The 17,854-nt window shown below is 40.1% G+C and overlaps 1 protein-coding gene across 3 annotated transcripts in view; it reads right to left on the reverse strand.

Annotated features, from left to right (window-relative positions):
• Positions 1 to 17,854, reverse strand: part of STARD9 (StAR related lipid transfer domain containing 9) — a 149,491-nt gene that overhangs the window by 63,827 nt on the left and 67,810 nt on the right. For all 3 annotated transcript variants that reach the window (XM_032176011.2, XM_058427310.1, XM_058427311.1), the window contains exons 8-9: positions 8,123 to 8,192; positions 6,616 to 6,688 (exon numbers count right to left, since the gene is read on the reverse strand). In XM_032176011.2, coding sequence (XP_032031902.1) covers positions 6,616 to 6,688; positions 8,123 to 8,192 — 143 coding nt within the window. The remainder of the gene's footprint in view (positions 1 to 6,615; positions 6,689 to 8,122; positions 8,193 to 17,854) is intronic.

Genomic DNA, 17,854 nt, shown 5'->3' on the forward strand with positions numbered 1-17,854 from the left:
AATTAGCTAGGCATGGTAATGCGTGCCTGTAATCCCAGCTACTTAGGTGGCTAAGGCAGGAGAATCACTTGAACCCGGGAGGTGGAGGTTGCAATGAGTCAAGATCGTGCCACTGTGCTCCAGCCTGGGCAACAGAGCAAGACTCAGTCTCATTAAAAAAAAAAAAAAAAAATGCAAAGGCCAGGCATGGTGGGTCATGCCTATAATCCCAGCATTTTGGGAAGCTGAGGCAGGGGGATCACTAGAGCCTACGGATTTAAGACCAGCCTGGGCAACATAACGAGACCTTGTCTCTACAAAAAAAATACAAAAGTTATTTTGTACACTATAAGTGTACAGACACACACACACCTGTAAGTCCCAGCTACTTGGCAGGCTGAGGTGGGAGGATCACTCGAGCCCGGGAGGTTGAGAGGTTGAGGCTGCAGTGAGCCATGATTGTGCCACTGCACTCTAGCCTAGGTAACAGAGTGTGACCCTGTCTCAAAAGAAAATTATAAAAGTACAAAAGTTTGAAATTGTGATTAACTCCAGATTTCAATTTGTACTTTTCTTCAATTTGCGTTTTTAGTGCCATATCTATAAAACCTTCACCTAATCAAAAATCACAAAGGTTCTCCTAAGTTATCTTCTAAAGTTTAATAGTTTCAGGTTTCCCATTTAGAGCTATGATTCAATATGAGTTAACTTTCTAATAAAGTGCAAAATATAGATCAAAGTTCTTTTTTTTCATATAGACATCCAATTGTTCTCCCACCATTTGCTGAAAACATATTTTCTCCACTGAATTGTCTTTGCAACTTTATTAAAAATCAGTTGCCTATATATGTGTGAGTCTATTTTGGACTCCATTCTATTCCAGTAATCTATTTATCTTAACGCTAACACCACACTATCTTGGTTACTTTAGCTTCAGGAAGCATAGGGTTTATCTCAGAGAATGCTCCATGTGCACTTGAAAATATGTGTATTCTGTGATGTTGGATGAAGTGTTCTGAAAATGTCAGTTAGGTCACATAGTTTGATAATGTTGCTCAAATCTTCTATTTCCTCACTGATTTCTGTTTGGTTATCTACCTACGACTGGAAATTAGGTACTGAAATATCCAACCATTGTTGAACTGTCTATTTTAATCTTTCAATACCATCAGTGTTTTCATGTATTTTGAGGTTTGGTTGTTCAGGGTGCATACATTTATAAATGTTATATTTCTTCAATGTACTGACTGACCCTTTATCATTATGAAATATTCCTGTCTCTAGTATTTGTCTTGAAACCTATTTTTTTTTTGAGGCGGAATCTCACTCTTGTTGCCCAGGCTGGAGTGCGATGGTGCGATCTCAGCTCACTGCAACCTCTGCCTCCTGGATTCAAGTGATTCTCCTGCCTCAGCCTCTGAGTAGCTGGGACTACAGGCACTCACCACCATGCCCGGATAATTTTTTTGTATTTTTAGTAGAGACCAGGTTTTACCATGTTGGCCAGGCTGGTCTCAAACTCCTGACGTCAGGCAATCCATCCACCTTGGCTTCCCAAAGTGCTGGGATTACAGGCTTGAGCCACCACGCCCAGCCTTAAAACCTATTTTTTGCCTGACATTAAAATACCACTCCAGTTCTATTATGCTTACTTTTCAAAAAATTTCAATAGGTTTTGGCGGAACAGATGGTGTCTGGTTACATGAATAAGTTCTTTAGTGGTGATTTCTGAGATATTGGTGCACCCATCACCCAAACAGTATACCCTGTACCCAATGTGTAGTCTTTTTTTTTTTTTTTTTTCTGTCACCCAGGCTGGAGTGCAGTGGCCCGATCTCGGCTCACTGCAAGCTCCGCCTCCCGGGTTCACGCCATTCTCCTGCCTCAGCCTCTCCGAGTAGCTGGGACTACAGGCGCCCGCCACCACGCCCGGCTAATTTTTTTGTATTTTTAGTAGAGACGGGGTTTCACTATGGTCTCGATCTCCTGACCTCGTGATCCGCCCGCCTCGGCCTCCCAAAGTGCTGGGATTACAAGCGTGAGCCACCGCGCCCGGCCCCCCAATGTGTAGTCTTTTATCCCTCACCCCCCTTTCCCAAAAGTCCCCAAAGTTCTTTTTTTTTTTTTTTTTTGAGACGGAGTCTCGCTCTGTCACCGGCTCACTGCAAGCTCCGCCTCCCGGGTTCACGCCATTCTCCTGCCTCAACCTCTCTGAGTAGCTGGGACTACAGGTGCCCGCCACCATGCCGGGCTAATTTTTTGTATTTTTTTAGTAGAGATGGGGTTTCACCATGGTCTCGATCTTCTGACCTCGTGATCCGCCCGCCTCGGCCTCCCAAAGTGCTGGGATTACAAGCATGAGCTACCGCGCCCGGCCCAAAGTTCATTCTTATGCCGTTGCATCCTTATGCTTATGTGTCCTTATGCCTTTGTATAATTCTTATGCCTTTGTGTCCTCATAGCTTAGCTCCCATTTATGAGTGAGAAGATATGTTTGGTTTTCCATTCCTGAGGTACTTAACTTAGAATAATGGTCTCCAATTCCATCCAGGTTGCTGCAAATGCCATTATTTTGTGCCTTTTCATGGCTGAGTAGTATTCCACAGTATATATACACCACATTTTCTTTATCCACTCATTGACTGACGGACATTTGGGCTGGTTCTATATTTTTGCAAATGTGAATTGTGCTGCTAAACATGCATGTGCAAGTATCTTTTTCATATAACGACTTCTTTTCCTCTGGGTAAATCTACTTGTAGTTCTTTAAGGAATCTCCACACTGTTTGCCATAATGGTGATACTAGTTTATATTCCCACCCACAGTGTAAAAGCGTTCCCTTTTCACCATATCCAGGCCAACATCTATTTTATTTTATTTTATTTTATTTTATTTTTTTTGGAGATGCCTGGAGTGCAGTGGCGCAATCTCGGCTCACTGCAACCTCTGCCTCCCAGGTTCAAGTAATTCTCTGGCTTCAGCCTCGTGAGTAGCTGGGACTACAGGAGCACGACACCACACACAGCTAATTTTTGTATTTTTAGTAGATACAGCATTTCACCATGTTGGCCAGGCTGGTCTCGAACACCTGACCTCAGGTAATCCACCTGGCTCAGGCTCCCAAAGCACTGGGATTACAGGCATGAGCCACCGACCCAGCCTCTTTTTTGATTTTTTGATTATGGCCATTCTTGCAGGAGTAAGGTGGTATTGTATTGTGGTTTTGATTTGCATTTCCCTGATAATCAGTGATGTTGAGCATTTTTTTTTTCTATGTTTGTTGCCATTTGTATATCTTCTTTTGAGAACTGTTTATTCATGTCCTTAGCCCACTTTTTGATGGGACTGTTTTTTTCTTGCTGATTTGAGTTCCTTGCAGAGTCTGGATATTAGTCCTTCATAGGATGCATAGATTGCAAAGATTTTCTCCCACTCTGTGGGCTGTTTGCTGATTATTTCTTTTGCTGTGCAGAAGATTTTTGTTTTATTTAAGTCCCATCTATTTATCTTTGTTTTTGTTGCATTTGCTTTTGGATTCTTGCTCATGAAGTCTTTGCCTAAGCCAACGTCTAGAAGGATTTTTCCAATGTTATCTTCTAGAATTTTTATGGTTTCAGGTCTTATATTTAAGTCTTTGATCCATCTTGAGTTGATTTTTGTATAACGTGAGAGATGAGGATCCAGTGTCATTCTCCTACATGTGGCTTGCCAATTATCCCGGCACCATTTGTTGAATAGGGTGTCCTTTCCCCACTTTACGTTTCTGTTTGCTTTGTCGAACATTGGTTGACTGTAAGTATTTGGCTTTACTTCTGCATTTTCTATTCTGTTCCATTGGTCTATATGCCTGTTTTTGTCCCAGTACCATGCTGTTTTGGTAACTATTGGTCTTATAGTATAGTTTGAAGTTGGGTAACGTAATGCATCCAGATTTGGTTTTGTTGTTGTTTTTGAGACGAAGTCTCACTCTGTTGCCCAGGCTGGAGTGCAGCGGCGTAATCTCAGCTCACTGCAACCTCTGCCTCCCAGGTTCAAGCAATTCTCCTGCCTCAGCCTCCCGAGTAGCTGGGATTACAGGCACCTGCCATCACGCCCAGCTAATTTTTTCTAGTTTTTGTAGAGAGGGGTGTCACCATGTTGGCCAGGCTGGTCTCAAACTCCTGACCTCAAGTGATCCGCCTGCCTCGGCCTCCCAAAGTGCTGGGATTACAGGCATGAGCCACTGCACCTGGCCCAGATTTGTTCTTTTTGCTTAGTCTCTTTGCTTTGGCTATGTGGGCTCTTTTTTGGTTCCATGTGAGTTTTAGGACTGTCTTTTCTAGTTCTGTGAAGAATGATGGTGGTATTTTTATGGGGATTGCACTGAATTTGTAGACTGCTTTAGGCAGTATGGCCATTTTCACAATACTGATTCTACCCATCCATGAGCATGATATATGTTTCCATTTGTTTGTATCATACATGATTTCTTTCAGCAGTGTTTTGTAGTTCTTTTTGTAGCGGTCTTTCACCTCCTTGGTTAAGTGTATTCCTAAGTATTTTTTTTTTTTTTTGCAGCTATTGTAAAAAATGTTGAGTTCTTGATTTGATTCTGAGCTTGTTTGCTGTTGGCGTATAGCAGGGCTACTGATTTATGTACATTAATTTTGTATCTTGAAGCTTCGCTGAATTCATTTACCAATTCCAGGAGCTCTTTGGATAAGTCTTTAGGGTTTTCTAGGTATAAAATCATGTTGTCAGCAAACAGCAACAGTTTGACTTCCTCTTTACTGATCTGGATGCCCTTTATTTCTTTCTCTTGTCTCATTACTCTGGCTAGGACTTATGGTTACTATTATTATGGTATATCTTTTTCCATCTTTTACTTTCAACCTGTGTCTGTGGTTCTAAGGTGTGTTTCTTATAGAGGGCATATAGTTGGGTCTTGCTTTTATGCAATCTGAAAATTTGTACCTTACGCAATTCACACTTAATGTATTTAATAATTATTGATGTGCTCAGAACCATCCATGTCTGATTTTTCTTTTTTCTATGTCTCATATCTCCTTTGTTCCTCTGTTCTTCTCCACTGCCTTTAATTGTCAGGTATTTTTATTAATATGTACCATTTTAATTTCTGTTGTTTTTTCTGCCCAGAGGAGGCAGAAGAAATGTTGATTTTTAAAATTATATTTTTGTGCTATTTTCTTAGTAGTTGCTCTACAGATTACAATACATATCTTTATTTATGATCTACTTCAAAATAATACTAAATTCCTGTAAAATATAGTAACTCTACTTAAATATATCTCCTTTCAGTTCCCTTGTGCTGTTATGTTCATATATGACAATGTACAAAAATGCATTGTTATAATTGTGGTTTCATGTAATCTTATTCTTTTATTGACATTAGGAGAAGAAATGAGAATGTAGGTTTTTTTATATTTACTCACACATTTACCATTCCCAGATATTTCACTGTCTCCTATAGATTTAAGATACTTTCTAATATCACTTTCTTTCAGCCTAGAAGATTTCATTTAGTTTTCTTGTCAGGTAAGTCTGCCGGCAATAAATTCTACTTTTTATTTTTCCAATCTGGCAATGTTCTTATTGCCAGTTTTTTATATTATCTCAGCCCTGACTTCTAGGGTTCAATGCTTCTGATGAGAAGTCAGCCATTCATCACGTAATTGTTCTACTGTATGAGTCACTTTTCTCTAGCTGTTTTTAAGATTTTCTCTTTGTCTTTCAACAGTTTAAATATGATGTGTCTAGGTGTGGATCTCTTTGTGTTTATTTTACTTGGAGTCCTTTGAGCTTCTTAGATCTATAAATGATTTTCAACAAATTTAGGAAGTTTTTAGTCATCGTTTTATTTTGGGTGTGGTGCTTCTCACTTTGTTACATTCCTTTAACCTATTTTCAGACCACAGAAAGGATTGTGTCCAGCTTTATAGTTGCTTTTTGGGGATATGACTTGACCTCCTCATTCCATCATAATGGAAGTGAATCTTCTAATATTTCATTTTAATGCTTATTTTCTTTTCAACCTTTTGTTTTAAATGTCCATACTGATCACACAGATGTGAAAGTGTTTTAAAATGTTAAAAATAAATACAAGCAGAAGATATTTTGATTAGTCTTTATAAAATGCTTCTACCCATTCTAGGTGTATAGCTTAACGGATTGTGTGTAAATCCAGTTTATAGTATTAGGTTCTATCAGAGGACCTATAAATGTGAGAGTAGGAGGAAAGGAAAAGAAACAGGGCCGGGGGCGATGGCTCACGTCTGTAATGCCAGCACTTAGGCAGGCAGAGCCAGGTGGATCATTTGAGGTCAGGACTTTGAGACCAGTCTGGCCAACATGGTGAAACCCCGTCTTTACTAAAAATACAAAAAAAATTCGCCAGGCGTGGTGGCATCTCCTGTATTCCCAGCTATTTGGGAGGCTGCGGCAGGAGAATTGCTTGAGCCTGGGAGGCAGAGGTTGAGGTGAGCCGAGATCGTGCCACTGCACTCCAGTCTGGGCAACAGAGTGAGACCCTGTCTCAAAAACCAACAAACAAAAAATGAAACAGGAAGGAAGACAAGAAAGTGGTTCAAAGGTACAAGGAGAGGAAGAAATCTCACCAAACATAAGGGGTTACCAACCTGCGTGTAGTGGATCGTGAAAATGGCATGGGATCTGCTGCTGGCCTCGTGAACATGGGTGGCTGCTGTGATTCTGTGTATACAAGGAAAAAGTGTTAGGACAAGGATTGTTTACACATGGTGGGTTCTTAAGGATCCATGGAGAATACAAGAAATGTTAGTGCTGAGGTTCACAGATGAGAATCATAAAACACACATATTTAGTCCAGTATCGTAAAGAGAATAGTCCAAAGAGGGCAGAAGCAGCACTCTAGGTGCTGATATCTAAGCATAAAATGGAGTATAGCTTCATACTAAACTACACTGAAACTTTATTTAAGCAATAGGAGCAAAAATTCGAGTGAAAAGGGAAATGAAGACTAGAGCGTCATCAACCTGGAAGAACATGCCCAAGATAGACCCATTTTATTTTATTTTATTCTTTCACTTTATTTTATTTTCTTCTTGGAGTCATTTTAATAAGACAAGTGGATGTAGGGAGCTTGCTAGAGAAGATACCTCAAAGACAGAGAAGATAAGTTTTGATTAAACACAGAATATTAATTCTACAGTGTCAGAAAGATCTTGGAAATGAGATCTTAAATCACATCAATGTCATGCTTAAGCCAGGCGGAATTCACAACCTCCCTTAGAAATCCATTACAGTGTTAACCCTTAAAGTCAGGAGAGGTTTTCCTGTATCTAACAGCATCTCACTGAGCTCTGTTCTCAGAGGATCTGGAGAATTGAAGAAAAGGGCCAAAATCTAGAGGCTAGTCTCATGATTCAAGCCTGACACTGAAAAATCACGGAGCTCAGAATATCCTGAAGACAAGAAGCAAGTGTCTCCAGGAGAGTTCCAGGAAGCTCAGGAGAATGTTAAATTTAAATTTCTTCCTTTATGTGCAATTAACTTGGTCCTGCTATTAACAGGATAAATAGAAGGCTCTAAAGACCTTTTTACCCCAGAAAAAAAAGCCTTTTTTAGGGATATTTACTAGTAATATTCTAGGTATTTCACAGTAACTTACAACATGGAATGTTATTACAATTTACAAGAGCTTTTAGGGGAATCTACAGCACCTAGTTATTCAGAGCAGATTCAAAACAGTCTTTTGAGGGGCTACCTTATAAGTATGCAAAACTAGAAAAAAATGTTTTTCTGAAACTTTTACACTATATTCATCCTTATATCTATCAAACCTGAGGAGAGGACAATGCAGGTAAGAATCTTTTCTTCCAAATTGAGAAGCTCTAAACAAAGTATAGAGTAACTTCCTTGGGCTTACTGCCTAATATTACTATGTCCAGAACAGATTCCGGCTTCATTACCAGTGAGAAGAAACTAAATCTTAGTCACCGCCCCTTACCCTGGGAATATTGCTATTCTGGGAAGAGCCTCCTGGTTGTGAACATCTCTACACAGAGAGACAATTTTAAGTGTCATTATACACTCCCCAAAGGGAAATGGGAACACAGGATAGGAGTGTGAGGATAAAAGAATGATAGAAACAAACAAACCTGTTACCTGTTTGCAATTCCCTCCTCCAAGAGTTGGATTACTTGCTTATAATTGGTAACTACATGTTGAGATAAACCTATTGGATTTGTGAAATGGAAAAAAGAAATTAAATGAAATTTTTGATAAACTTTAACCTTTTCTTGTAAGTCTTTAACTTTATCATTCCTATTTCGTATTATTTAATAGACAAAAATGAGAGAATCTGGCCAAATTTATTCAGATAATAAATTAAATCAAGAAATATTTATTGGAAATCTCTTGTCAGGTATATGATAGGTTCTAGGAATATAGGTCTCTGCCCTCACTGAGATTATGGTCTATAAAGTCATATAGACCATATGCTAAAAACAACTATAATTCCTTACAATTCTGCTATATAAAAGAACTGTTCTCATTTGGCCCTCACAAAGTCCCTGAGGTAGGCCAGTGTTGTTTTCCCCACAAGGTGGCAGACTCGGTTTGGCATACAAAATACACAGTACATTCATCTCTGTCCTCCCACAGCTTACAATCATGGTAAGTTACACTACACAAGACAATATGGCCAAGTGCCACAGGAGTTGGAAAGATGATACATGATGAAGAGATCAGAGGCGTGGTCAGGGCAGGCTCCATAGGAGAAGTGAGACTTAAATTTAGCCACTATAGAATGGGGAGGCTTTAGATAGGTGAAGAGGAGCCTACGGGCATGAAAGTAAATCTTCGAAATGGCTGGTTACTGACCAAGTCCCAAAGGCCTTCCCAACTGTTCTAGAGAATCTCTGTATTAGAGATTCAAAAACAAAGTAACTTCATGGGCTTACTGCTAAATACAATTACACCCAAAATAACAAAGTAACATAAATGAAACCAACAAAAATAATAGTCAATAGAAAGCAATCCAAGAAAGACCCAGATACTGAAGCTACCAGGCTGACTTAAAAGTAACCTTGAAGGCTGGGCACTGTGGCTCATGCCTGTAATCCCAGCACTTTGGGAGGACGAGGCAGGCGGGCCTGAGGTCAGGAGTTTGAGCCCAGCCTGGCGAACATGGAGAAACCCTGTCTCTGCTAAAAATGCAAAATTAGCTGGGCGTGTTGGTGCATGCCTGTAATCCAAGCTACTCGGGAGGCTGAGACAGGAGAATCCCTCGAACCTGGGAGGCGGAGGTTGTGGAGAGTCAAGATCGTGCCATTGCACTCTAGCCTCGGTAACAAGAGCAAAACTCTGTCTCAAAAAAAAAAAAAAGGCCAGGCTTGGTGCCTCATGCCTGTAATCCCTGTACTTTGGGAGCCCAAGGCAGGTAGATCATGAGGTCAGGAGTTCCAAGACCAGCCTGGCCAAGATGGTGAAACCCTACCTCGACTAAAAATACAAAAAATTAGCTGGACGTGGTGGCGGGAACCTATAGTCCAAGCTACTCGGGAGGCTGGGGCAGGAGAATCACTTGGACCTAGGAGGCAGAGGTTGCAGTGAGCTGAGATCTCACCATTGCACTCCAGCCCGGGCGATAAGAGCAAAATTTCGTTTCAAAAAAAAAAAAAAAGTAACTCTGCTTACTATTCTCAAGGAGTTGAAAGACATGATTGTAAACTTGGAAACTATAATGAAATAATAAAATGGATATCTGAGAAATAATACTGTAAGTGAAAATAAAAAATATAAAGTTTAATAGCAGGTTAGACATAGCTGAAGAAAGAATGAGTGAGCAGGAAGATAGATCGGAAACATACGCAAAATTTAGCACAGAGAGACAAAAGATTAAAAATATGGAGGCAGCCAGGTGCAGTGGCTCACGCCTGTAATCCCAACACTTTGGGAGCCCGAGGCAGGCGGATCATGAGGTCAGGAGTTCAAGCCTGACCAACATGGTGAAACCCCATCTCTCATGAAAATACAAAAATCAGCCGGGTGTGGTGGTGCGCGACTGTAATCCCAGCTACTTGGGAGGCTAAGGCAGGAGAATCACTTGAACCCGGAAGGCAGAGGTTGCAGTGAGCTGAGATTGCGCCATTGCACTCCAGCCTGGGTGACAGAGCCAGGCTCCATCTCAAAGAAAAAAAAAATGGAGGCTAGATGTGGTAGTGCACACCTGTAATCTCAGCTACTTGGGAGGCTGAGGCAGGAGGATCCCTTGAGCCCAGGAGTCCAAAACCAGTCTGGGCAACATTAGCAAGACTTCATGTCTAATTAATTAATTAATTAATTAAATACAGAAGAAACGGTAAGACTCACAGAGTATACAGGGAATAGGCCTAACATACCTGTAATTAGAGTCCCAAAAGAAGAGGAAAGAATGGGGTAGAAGGAATATTATAAGAGGTAATGGTGGTGGAGGGAACGGGGGAAAAAGGGAAAGGTAATGGCTAAGAACTTTCCAAAACTGATAAAAAGATACAAAAGCACAATACAAAAATACCAGCATGATTTTTTAAAAACCTAAATCTACCCATAGGTAGATCATAATAAACCGTTCAAAGACAAAAGGAAAAATATTGAAAAAATTAGACTAAGAGATGACTTCTCAGCAAAAACAGTGGAAAGCAGAAGAGAATGGTATAATTTTTAACAACTAAAAGAAAATAACCATCAATTTAAAATTCTGTACTCAGTGAACTTTACCTTCAAGAATAAGAAAAGCAGGCTGGGTATGGGGGCTCATGCCTGTAATCCCAGCACTTTGGGAGGACGAAGCCAGTGGATTACTTTCGGTCAGGAGTTCAAGATCAGCCTGGCCAACATGGTGAAACCCCATCTCTACTAAGAGTACAAAAATTAGCTGGGCATGGTAGCATGTGCCTGTAATCCCAGCTACTCGGAAAGCTGAGGCAGGAGAATTGCTCAAACCCAGGAGGTGGAGGTTGCAGTGAGCCGTGTTCGTGCCACTGCACTCTAACCTGGGCGACAGAGCAAGACTCCATCTCAAACAAACAAAAAGCCAAAAGAGAACTTGTCAATAGCAGATCTACACTAGAGGGAAAACAAGATTATTCTTAAAGTAGAAGGAACTCAGAGATAAAAGGTAGGATATTCTTTAAAAATTAAGAGCCATAAAAATGGCATTTAAGTCAAGAAGGGACAAACTGAGTTCAAGTCTTATAAGGTCCAAAAGGTTTATTGTCTGGGAAGAAGCAGAACAACCAGTAAATATTAGACTTTGATAAGTCAGTGGTCTGTGTTGTAATCTCTGGAGTAACCACCAAAATAGTAAGACAATGTGTAAATAATAAGCTAGTGGAGAAGGAATATGGAATAATTTTTTAAAGTTATCAAACCAAAAGACAAAGTAAAGAAAAAGGAACATAAAACAGGAAAGGTAAAGAGAAAACACAAAATAACAGATTTAAACCCAAATAAAATTAGTGATTACATTAAATATAAGCAGACCACAATATCAAATTAAAAGACCAAAACTGTGATGAAACAAAGGTAAAACAAAGCAAAAGGAAAATGTTTTAAAATAAAAAACACATCTGAAACATATACAGAAAACTGAAAGTAGAAAAGAAGATAAAAATACAAACACTAACCCAAAGAAAGCTAGTTTAGTTAATGCCTGACAAAGTAGACTTTAAAGTAAAAGCATTACTAGAGATAAAGAAAAATCCTTCACAGTGAAAAGTGTTCAATGAACCAGGAAGTTTTAACAATTCTAATTTTGTATGCATGTAATAATAAAGCCTCAAAATATATAAAACAAAAATTGGCAGAATTAAAAGGAGAAAAAGGCATCCATACTCATAGTAGGAAAGTTTAACTTGCCTTTCTTAGTATCTGTTAAAACAAGTGGAAAAATAAAATCAATAGGGGTACAGAAGATTTGAACAAGTATCAAACCTGCTAAATAGTAATATATAAACACTATGCCCAACAATTGTATAATACACATTCTCTTCAAGCACACATGGAAAACTTACAAAAACTGGCCAATGTGCTAGGCTACAAATCAAACTGTGCTATATATATTTGAAACTTTTTCATTATTATTATATCTGTTATGATGATCTGTGACCAGTAATCTTCGATGTTACTATTATAATTGTGTTGGTACACCAAGAATCGTATAGAAAAGCGAGCTTAACTGATAAATGTATATGTTCTGACTGCTCTACTAACCAACCTTTCCCCTCTTTCTCCCTCTACTCAGGCCTCCCTATTCCCTAAGACACAATAATATTGAAATTAGGCCAATTAATAACCCTACAATGGCCTTTAAGTGTCCAAGTGAAAGAAAGAGTCTCTCATTTTAAATCAAAAGCTAGAAACGCTGAAGTTTAGCAAGAAAGGCATGTCGGAAGCCAAGAAAGGTTGAAAGCTAGGCCTCTTGCCCAGGTTGTGAATGCAAAGGGAACGTTCTTGAAGGAAATTAAAAGTGCTGCTCCGTGAACACATGAACGATAAGAAAACAAAACAGCCTTCTTGCTGATATGAAGAAAGTTTTTACAGTATGGTTAGAAGATCAAACCATCACAACATTCTCCTAAGCCAGAGACTAATCCAGAGCAAAGCCCTGATTCCCTTCAATGCTATGAAGGCTGAGAGAAGAGAGGAAGCTGCAGAAGAAAAGTTGGAGCTGGTAGAGGTTGGTTCACGAGGTTTAAGGAAAGAAGCTTCTTAGTAACATTTAAGTGCAAGGTGAAGCAAGCAAGTGCTGACGGAGAAGCTGTAATAAGTTATCCAAAAGATATAGCTAAAGCTAAGATAATGAAGGTAGCTACACTAAACAACAGAATTTCAAAGTAGACAAATCAGGCTTCTATTGGAAAAAGGTGTCATCCCGGATTTTTATAGCTAGAAAGCAGCAGCCAATGTCTGGTTTCAAAGCTTCAAAGGACAGGCTGATTCTCTTGCTAGGGGCTAATGTAGCTGGTGACTTTATTTTATTATTATTATTACTATTATTGAGATGGAGTTTCACTCTTGTTCACCAGGCTGGAGTGCAGTGGCACAATCTCAGCTCACTGCAACCTCTGCCTTCCTGGTTCAAGGGATTCTCCTGCCTTAGCCTCCTGAGTAGCTGGAATTACAGGAACACGCCACTACGTCTGGCTAATTTTTGTATTTTTAGTAGATATGGGGGTTTCACTATGTTGGCCAGGCTGGTCTCGAACTCCTGACCTTAGGTGATCCACCCACCTCAACCTCCCAAAGTGCTGGGATTACAGGCATGAGCCACCATGACTTTAAATTGAAGCCATTATCACTCTGAAAATCCTAAGGCCAGGCTGGACACAGTGGCTCACAGCTATAATCCCAGAACTTTGGGAGGCCAAGGCAGGTGGATCTCTTGAGCCCACAAGTTCAAGACCAGCTTGGGCAACATGGTGAAACCCTGTCTCCACAAAATACACAAAAAATTAGCCAGGTATGGTAGCGAGTGGGTGGGAAAATGAATCACATAAGCCTGGGAAGTTGAGGCTGCAGTGAGCTGTGATCATGCCACTGCACTCCAGACTGGGTGACAGAGCAAGACCTTCCCTCTCTCAAAAAAAAAAAAAAAAAAAAAAATCCTAGGGCCCTTAAGAATCATGCTAAATCTACTCTGCCTGTGCCCTATAAATGGAACCATAAAGCCTGGATGACAGCATATCTGCTTACAGTAAGCCCACTGTTGAGAACTACTGCTCAGAAAAAAAGATTATTTTCAAAATATTACTGCTCATTGCCAGTGTGCCTGGTCACCCAAGGGCTCTGATGGAGACGTACAAGAAGGCTAATGTGGTTTTCAAGCTTGCTAACACAACATCTGTTCTATGGCCCATGGACCAACGAATCATTTCAACTTTGAAGTCTGATAATTTAAGAAATCCATTTCATAAAGCTATAGTTGTCACAGTGATTCCTCTGATGGATCTGTGCAAAGCCTATTGAATTCTTTCCAGAAAGAATTCACCATTTTAGATGGTATTAAGGACATTCATGACTCATGAGAGGAGCTCAAAATATCAACATTGAGGGGTTTGGAATAAGTTGGTTCCAACCCTCATGGATGACTTTAAGGGGTTCAAGACTTTGGCAGAGGAAGTAATTCCAGAGTGGTGGAACTATCAAGAGAAGTAGAATGAGAGGTGGAGCCTGAAGATGTGACTGAATTGCCACAATCTCAGGATCAAATTTGAATGGATGATGAGTTGCTTCTTATGGATGAGAGAAAGTGGTTTCTTGAGATGGAACCTACTCCTGGTGAAGATGCTGTGTGAAATGACAAAAAAATGAAACAGAATATTACATAAACTTAGTTGATAAAGGAGTGTCAGGATTTAAGAGGGCTGACTCCAACTCTGAAATAAGTTCTATTGTGAGGAAAATGCTATCAAACAGCATTTCACACTACAGAAAAATTCTTCATGAAAGGAAGAGTCAATTGATGTAACGAACTCCATAAGTTGTTTTAAGAAATTGCCACAGCCATCCCAACCCTCAGCAATCACTATCCTGATCAGTCAGCAGCCATCACCATTCAGGAAAAATCCTGCACCAGCAAAGAGATTATGACTCACTGAAGGCTCAGGTAACCACTAGCATTTTTTAGCAATAAAATATTTTTAAATTAAGGTATGTACATTTTTTTTTCTTTTTTTAGATGGAGTCTCACTCTGTCACCCAGGGTGGAGTGCAGTGGCGCGATCTTGGCTCACGGCAATCTCTGCCTCTCGGGTTCACGCCATTCTCCTGGCTCAGCCTCTCCGAGTAGCTGGGACTACAGGTGCCCGCCACCACGCCCGGCTAATTTTTTGTATTTTTAGTAGAGATGGGGTTTCACCATGTTAGCCAGGATGGTCTCGATCTCCTGACCTTGTGATCTGCCTGCCTCGGCCTCCCAAAGTGCTGGGATTACAGGCGTGAGCCACCGTGCCTAACCAAGTATGTACATTTTTAATACATAATGCTACTTTGTACTTAATAAAATATAGCATAAATATAACTTTTATATACACTGGGAAACCAAAACATTTGTGTTTTGATTTTGATTTTTGCTTTATTGTGATACTCACTTTATTGTGATGGTCTGGAATCAAACTTGCAATATATCCAAAGCATGTCTGTATACATGTTGTTTTAGTTGAAATTATGTGGAGCATGTTCTCTGAACTCAATACTATTAAACTAGATACCTATAACAAAAATACAACTAGAAAATCCCTGAGTGTTAAAAAATAAAGAAACACACTTCTAAATCCATGAGTCAAAAGAATTCATATTGGAAATTATATATATTTTAAACTGATTAATGATGAAAATACTACACATTAAAACTGGTGCAATACAGCTAAAGTCATGCTTACAAGGAAATTTATAGTTATAAATAAATATACTAGAAAAGAGGAGGCCAAGGCAGGCAGATCACAAGGTCAGGAGTTTGACATCTTGGCCAACATGGCGAAACCCCACCTCTACTAAAAATACAAAAATTAGCTGGACGTGGTGGCACACATCTGTAGTCCCAGCTACTCGGGAGGCTGAGGCAGGAGAATCGCTTGAACCAGGGAGGCGGAGGTTGCAGTGACCCAAGATCGTGCCACTCCAGCCTGGGCGACAGAGCGAGACTGTTTTAAAAAAAAAAAAAAAAAAAAAAAACAACGAGGGGCTGGGCACAGTGGCTCATGCCTGTAATCCCAGCACTTTGGGAGGCCAAGGCAGGTGGATCACCTGAGGTCAGGAGCTCGAGACCAGCCTGACCAATGTGGTGAAACCCCGACTCTACTAAAAATACAAAAATTAGCCAGGCATGATGGTGCGTGCCTGTAATCCCAGCTACTCAGGAGGCTGAGACAGCAGAATTGGTTGAACTTGGGAGGCAGAAGTTGCAGTGAGCCGAGATCCTACCACTGCACTCCAGCCTGGGTGACAGAGCAAGACTCCGTCTCAAAAAAAACAAAACCAAAAACAATAAAAGGGTAACTTTGATAAAGTAATTTTATATCTGTTGAATCTAATAAAGAAGATTTGGGGCTTGTAATTAAGATATTGCTTTCATTTTTTCTAGTAATTCATCCTTATTTTATAAATGCATTAGTATACCAAAGATTGGAATTAAAAAAAAAAACAACTGGTTCTTCTAGCCTGGGCAACATAGCAAGACTCCACCTCTAAAAGAAAAAATAAAAAACAATTAGCTTGGCATGATGGCACATGTCTATAGTATCAGCTACTTGGGAGGCTGAGGTAGGAGGACTGCCTGAGTCCAGGAGTTTGAGGCTGCAGTGAGTCACGATCGTGCCACTGCACTCCAGCCTGGATGACAGTGTGAGACTCTGATCCGATAACAAAAACACCACCACAAAAAAAACTGGTCCTTCACCACAGTTTGAGAAGCATATAGAATATCTATTAAAAACAATCACTATTGCGAATATATTACTTAATGGTAAAATGGTGAAGCTTTCCTCTGAGAACAAGACTGTCACCACTTTTATTTACTATTGTACTACAGGTCCTAGTTTATGCAGAAAGGCAAGATAAAAAAGACACAAGAACTAAATGGTTGGGGTTGGGGGGAAACTCCTGTGACTTATAGATTGAGTACATAGGAAATACAGAATTTTTCTCAAGTTCCAACTACCTACCTCTTGGTTTGCACCTGTACCTTTATATTAAAATAAAGGCCAGAGTAAAAATACAATACTGTCTTTGTCTCACTTAGATATCAGTTTAGATCCTATAACCACTGGCCTCTTATGTGTGCTTTGGGCAGGCCCTTGTGCATTTCAGATTTCAACTTAATCTCTCATCTAATTAATAAACTTTTTAATGGAAAGGCTACTCCTTTCCTTTCTTTGGATTTAGGTAGCTATCAAGGTCCATCTCACAATTCTGAACTGGAACTGCAAGTTCTTTAAGGGCTTATATTTTCATATTTTCCATAGCACCTGGAATAGCATAGGCATCTTGCAGGTACTCAATAAATTTCTGTAGAATTGGTTTCATGCCAGAAACCACTTTCCACTTTGAAGTCATATTCACAGAATGGATGAGCCTTAAGACAGATGGACAGGCAGACAGATAAGATATATATATCAATAAAGAAAGAAAACATTTTTTTAAAAAAGTTTACTAAGATCTCATCAGAGGGTGATGACGGGAATAACATAGTTCAGTGTGACTACTCAGGGTCCTAGCTTCCAAGGCTGGTTCTATACTATTTCAGCTCATGGCTCCTTCATTAAGAAATGTCGGCCGGGCGCGGTGGCTCATGCCTGTAATCTCAGCACTTTGGGAGGCCAAGGCGGGTGGATCACCTAGGTCAGGAGTTCTACACCAGCCTGACCAACATGGAAGAAACCCCATCTCTACTAAAAATAAAAAATTAGCCAGTCGTGGTGGCTCATGCCTGTAATCCCAGCTACTCAGGAGGCTGAGGCAGGAGAATCTTTTGAACCTGGGAGGTGGAGGTTGTGGTGAGCCGAGATCGCGCCATTGCACTCCAGCCTGGGCAATAAGTGCAAAACCCTGTCTCAAAAAAAAAGAAAAAAAAAAAAGAAATGTCCACCTGTGAATTGAACAATGAGAACACTTGGACACAGGAAGGGGAACATCACACACCGGGGCCTGTTGTGGGGGGGCGGGGTAGGAGGGAGGGAAAGCGTTAGGAGATATATCCGATGTAAATGAAGAGTTAATGGGTGCAGCACACCAACATGGCACATGTATACATATGTAACAAACCTGCACATTGTGCACATGTACCCTAGAACTTAAATTAAAAAAAAAAAAAGTCCACCTGTATTTGTAATGGTTTAAGAAAGTCCAGAGTGGCTT

Source organism: Hylobates moloch, unplaced genomic scaffold, assembly GCF_009828535.3.
Source record: "Hylobates moloch isolate HMO894 unplaced genomic scaffold, HMol_V3 SCAFFOLD_14, whole genome shotgun sequence".
Lineage (NCBI taxonomy): Eukaryota > Metazoa > Chordata > Mammalia > Primates > Hylobatidae > Hylobates > Hylobates moloch.